Below are 5054 nucleotides of genomic sequence, written 5' to 3'. Positions count from 1 at the left end.
AATGCCAGTGGGAAAAAAAAACTCAATACATTGACTCAAAGTCAAAATTTAAATAAGACAAAATAAACTCTGGGAAAACACTTCAGCAGAATACGTTCAGTAGGCAGGATGTCCATACCACTGCACACAGGGGGTTGTGCTTCCTTATGAAATGACATAAAACAGATAAAACCTGCACTCAAAAGCTGCACAGTAACATAGTTGTTGAACTACTCAACACCAAAAGGTAAACATTAACCTCTCACGTCAACTTCCACACATACGCAGTCTGTAATTATACAGCAAATTCTAGTGGCCGAACGATCAATTATTATTGCTATTTTCCCTGGGTTACTTTGAGAGGGGGGGAGTTATTTTATTATTTTAAAAGAATAAGCACATTTATTTAAAAAAAACCCAGAACTAATGCGTGTATGAAAAATAAACTGGTAAGAAGGAGGTCTGACTTGTTTCCTACTCAAGGAGTGGCCAGCAGATGTACTATGGACAGAAAGGGTGTGGCCTTAGTTACTGCTGCTGAGTTTCACCTGAGAACAAAGTAACCAAGCCACACACAGCCTGTGACACTCGGGCTGTCACGTTGACTTTGGATTGTAACTTCACTTTAAGGTATGTATCTACCCTTATGTGTTTCACCTTCTAACCTTTATGTTATTGCCCGTGTGTACTGACAGTTTGTCGGCCTTCTGCTAAATAAAAACGATGAAATATGTCGTCTGCTCAGTGAAAAGAGGAAATACAGCAGCAGTTCCTCTCTTCTGAGGTGAGATAAACAACTCCATTAGAAAGGTGGACGGTAGCCCTAAAGGAAAAAATGTTTTCACTTCAGATTAATTAAATTAGACACAAAAAGCGTCAAATAGACGTAAGCGTTCAAAGACGGCAGGCGCTGGTTGAAATCACACTTCTTTCCTTGACTTAGTGTTTCCACTTGCTTTCAGGGATAGAATGGAGCCTGCTTTCTCAAGTGCGGCGCTTCAGTTGACAGTGCTGATTCTGATAACAATCCAGCTGAAGACAGGTGAGTCTGACTTCATATCTAACCGGTGTGTTTCAGGTTCTTAATAAAGCAAATGTCTGGTTTGAACTGCCTTTGATTGACTTTTTTTTCCCACCTGCCGACAGATTCTTTCATGAATATTCAGACCTAAATAAATCAGAGCAGGTGTTTTTTATGAGGAGTGAATGGGCCTGGCCTGGTGTGTCATTGTCACAACTGTCCGCCCTTTACGTACTCCTGGCTGATGATATGACCCGATGAAGTGCACTACAGACATTCAGTGACCGTGAGCATATAACTTGGTCAGGATGACAGGCACCTTGCATTCCATTCATTCCTCGACTGCCATTGCTATGGGTCAAGCCGCTGTGTGCATTTCCAAAGCAGAACACTGACAGACTTTATTGTACCTCAGGGAGAAATTAGTCCTGGGCCATTGTCCAAGCCGCCCATTTAATATGAAAACATTATAAAAACAGAGGTAAAATTAAATCAAGAGTGTACAGAGACTGAGCGACGAACTCGTCACTGTGACATTCCACCACACTGGAGCCACAAAGCCTTCACATTACACCACTTCATTAGATCAGTGGGTGTTGAGAGGATTGATTGACTTTTTTTTTTTTTTTTTTTTTATAAGATCCTGCCATTCAGCAAGAGACATTCAAGCCTTTTGTCTGAGCCAATGACGAGGTGCACAGGAATAAAATACAGACATCTCTCTGTACTGAAGCATGGCGTCTGAGTTCACCACCAATGTGGTTCAGCTTCACATAGAAAGCACATCTTCCATAGATCAGTGTTTTGCCCAAGGGGTCTTACACAGTGTAAACATTTGACTGACTAATTTGAGCTTCTTTTTTCTTTTCAGCCTCCCCGCATCGCATCTACCATTTACATGCTTTCATAACTACATCTGACACACTTTGTTTTGTTTGTGGGGGCATTGAATTGCTTTCAGAGGGCTATAGTGGCTTTAACGACAAATGGTTTCAAAAGAGAGGCTGATTTGATTTAAGCTTCATTTAGATATTTTGTGAAGGTTAAACATCCAAGTGAGGAAAAGAAAATATATCTATATAGCAAAGATGATATCAAGACGAATGACCTGGATGTGTGGGAAAAATCTTCAGATGTTATGCTAATGAGCAGAGAGTATTATTTGTTCACGTCAGGCTATCAGCAATAATTAAATCTGGCTGTAAACAGTGACTCAGCAGGGTGTGTGTCAGCACGGGGAAAACTCTCAACTGTCACTCATGAGCTGCATTTTTCTTTTGGTTCATTTACTCCGTTTTTATCATTATGCGCTAATACTTCTCTGGCAGGTAAGGAGCCGACAGAGTATTGAATTAACATGTAACTCATTTGTGCTCGAATACTACAATTGCAAATTTTCTAAACCCTCGAATCTTTGCTTTTGACTTGAGAGGCCAATTATTCTCACATCAGCACTCCTTCTCCACCCTGAGACTGCTTACAGGCACAGACAAGCCCAGAGCTGGAATGTCATTAAAGCCTGACAATATTCATACATTTGCTAATGAAATTAGTGTTTCTTCTGTCCTGTGTTGATTATTATTGTTATAATTATTATCATCACTGGTGGATGATTATTAAAATCATAGGTCGTTAAAGAAGCCCGATTAGAATTTCTTTGTTTTTTAATGCATTTTCTTTGACAGACGCGATGCAGGTGACCTCCGCCGGGCCGCAGACGATTCAAACCGCCGAGGGCTCCTCGGTGCTCCTCGGATGCACCTACACGCCTGACGCCCAGGACACAGGAGAGCTGGACATCGAGTGGTTCAACGTCATGCCAGACATGACACAAAAGGACAGACTGGTGCGTTTGTGTACGTTTGAAAAACCTGTCTGGGGGGTTTGTGAGACTCAGGCGTGCAGGAAGCACACGTCAGTGGGGGTTTCACTGTTGGGGTATGCTCAAGAAAAACACACCTGATTTCAAAAATGATGACTTCGCTCTCCCACGCGTCTCAGCTCCTGTCCTATTCAGGCGGGCAGATACACAGGCACGACTTGAGCCTCACCAACCGGGCCACGTTCAAGGCGGACCCCAGTCGGGGCGACGCGTCCATCATGATCTCCAACCTGAAGACGACAGACACAGCCACCTACATGTGCAAAGTCAAGAAGTTACCGGGTGTCGATACTCGAAAAGTCACTCTGGTGGTGATGGGTGAGGAGAGGAAATTCCTTTTTACCGGTTTTACCCGTTTCGTTTCCTCCAGGTTCCCGTTCTCCTTTTCAACGCTGCTCTTTATGTCAAGCTCTCGTCTCAACCCGTGGAGCTCAAGATTTCTCTGCAGCCATTCCCAGATGTTCACCTCTGTCGTACAACATTGCGCTAACTGATCCTTGTGTTTTCTCCTTTCTTTTCCCAGTCCCCCCATCAACGCCAAAGTGTTGGGTTGACGGTGGTGAGGAGAAAGGCAGCTCCGTCTCCCTCCGCTGCGAATCTATGAAGGGATCCATTCCTATCAATTATATGTGGAAAAGAGGGGACGGAGGCGCGCTACCAGCCACCGCTAAGCAAGGTGAGCAATAATGAAAGTGCAGGCCTGTACATTTAAATAGCTATATTTATATATTATATGAACCTCCATGTGCTGACTGTGCGTTTCTTTCGTGAAGACCCACAGACTGGGGAGCTGCTGATAAGAAACCACACAGAAAGCAATGTTGGGCATTACATCTGCGAGGCCAAAAATCCTGTCGGCAACGGACAGTGTGAATATTCGCTGCACGCATACAACCGTGAGTCCATGTCCTCATCAGCTAAATTAATTCTTTACCCAGAACACCTTGTTTCCTGTTTCCTTCAGTGTTTGTAACTTGCCGGAGTCTTTAATGCCAAACCACACTTCTTGTGGAGGCTTGATTTAATGACTATGTGGGGATGAGGGGAATTGCACTCGTTTGATGTCGCACCATTGGGTCGTCCCTTCCAGCCACCAACCGAGCGGGAGTCATCGCCGGCGCGGTGATCGGCGCTCTCTTGCTGCTGCTGCTCCTCCTGCTTCTCATCTGGCTTCTGATCTGCTGCTGCCACAAGCGCCGCTACGAGAAGGAGGTCGCAAATGAAATAAGGTATTGAATCAAATCCGGAGACGATTTCATGTATCCATGAAATTGATCTCAGATCAAAGGATCCCCCTCGCTGACGCCGACGCCGCCTCCTCTTTTTTTTCCCCCTCCAGGGTGGATGCCCCGGCCCCGGAGAGCAGGCCCTCCAGCAGACACTCCAGCCTCCGCTCAGTGATGGGGTACCGCACTCACCACGGGGTGCTCTACAGCTCCGTGAGGAAACAGCTGCCCAGTGTCACCGAGTCGGATCAGAACTTCCCAGCTGGGAACAACGGCACAACCGTTGCCGGGGGCAGACCCACAAGCCTGAAGTACGACCAGCAATACGGATACCCTGTGTGATGGATAGAAAGCTAAACGTCTTCTACATTATTGTATTTTATGTGAAGTATTTGCGTGACAAGAGGTGCAATATTCTAATATATCAGAACAATGGGACCACTGGTATTGGTACAAGTGCTTGTCAATGTGACCTCAAAAAGTATCGAGGATGAACATAAATATACAACTGCTGACTCTCATGATGCACTACATAGCAGACCACGGCTATTGTAAATAAATCTTTTTTTTTTTTTTAAAGGCAAGGTCTCATAATACAAGCCTGATTACGGGGATTTTGCTTTAAAACTGTGTAAAATGTACATAGCAAAAACTGTATTTTTATTAAGGTTTTTTTTCTGTGATGTACATTTGAGTTTACTTTTATTGTTTTTTAATGTGTACAATAAAAGCTCAAGCAAATGAATACTGTCTACGTCCTGCTTTGAGCACACTGCACATCAGATTTTATGGCTCCATTTTCCAGTACTTGATGATATCGGGGCTGACAAAACATAATGGAATAATATTTGCACGTTTCCTTTCCAAAGGATGCATAATTTAACAACAGTTATCTTTTAAAAATGAGAAAGAAAAGATAAAACCAAATTGAATGGCTTTTGCATGG

The 5054-nt window shown here is 43.8% G+C and overlaps 1 protein-coding gene across 1 annotated transcript; it reads left to right on the top strand.

Moving 5' to 3' along the window:
• Positions 1 to 541: 541 nt before the first annotated feature.
• On the top strand, positions 542 to 4833 carry vsig8b (V-set and immunoglobulin domain containing 8b). The gene is made up of 8 exons (XM_080499882.1): positions 542 to 609; positions 942 to 1021; positions 2686 to 2846; positions 3002 to 3200; positions 3406 to 3558; positions 3656 to 3778; positions 3973 to 4111; positions 4222 to 4833. Exons 2-8 carry the CDS (start codon positions 949 to 951, stop codon positions 4448 to 4450), a joined length of 1077 nt encoding a protein of 358 aa, XP_080356008.1. The 5' UTR covers positions 542 to 609; positions 942 to 948; the 3' UTR covers positions 4451 to 4833.
• Positions 4834 to 5054: the final 221 nt, after the last annotated feature.

Source organism: Blennius ocellaris (assembly GCF_963422515.1).
Source record: "Blennius ocellaris genome assembly, chromosome: 7".
Classification (NCBI taxonomy): domain Eukaryota; kingdom Metazoa; phylum Chordata; class Actinopteri; order Blenniiformes; family Blenniidae; genus Blennius; species Blennius ocellaris.
Note: the sequence above shows the minus strand (reverse complement) of the source record. Positions and strands in the feature narration are given on the sequence as shown.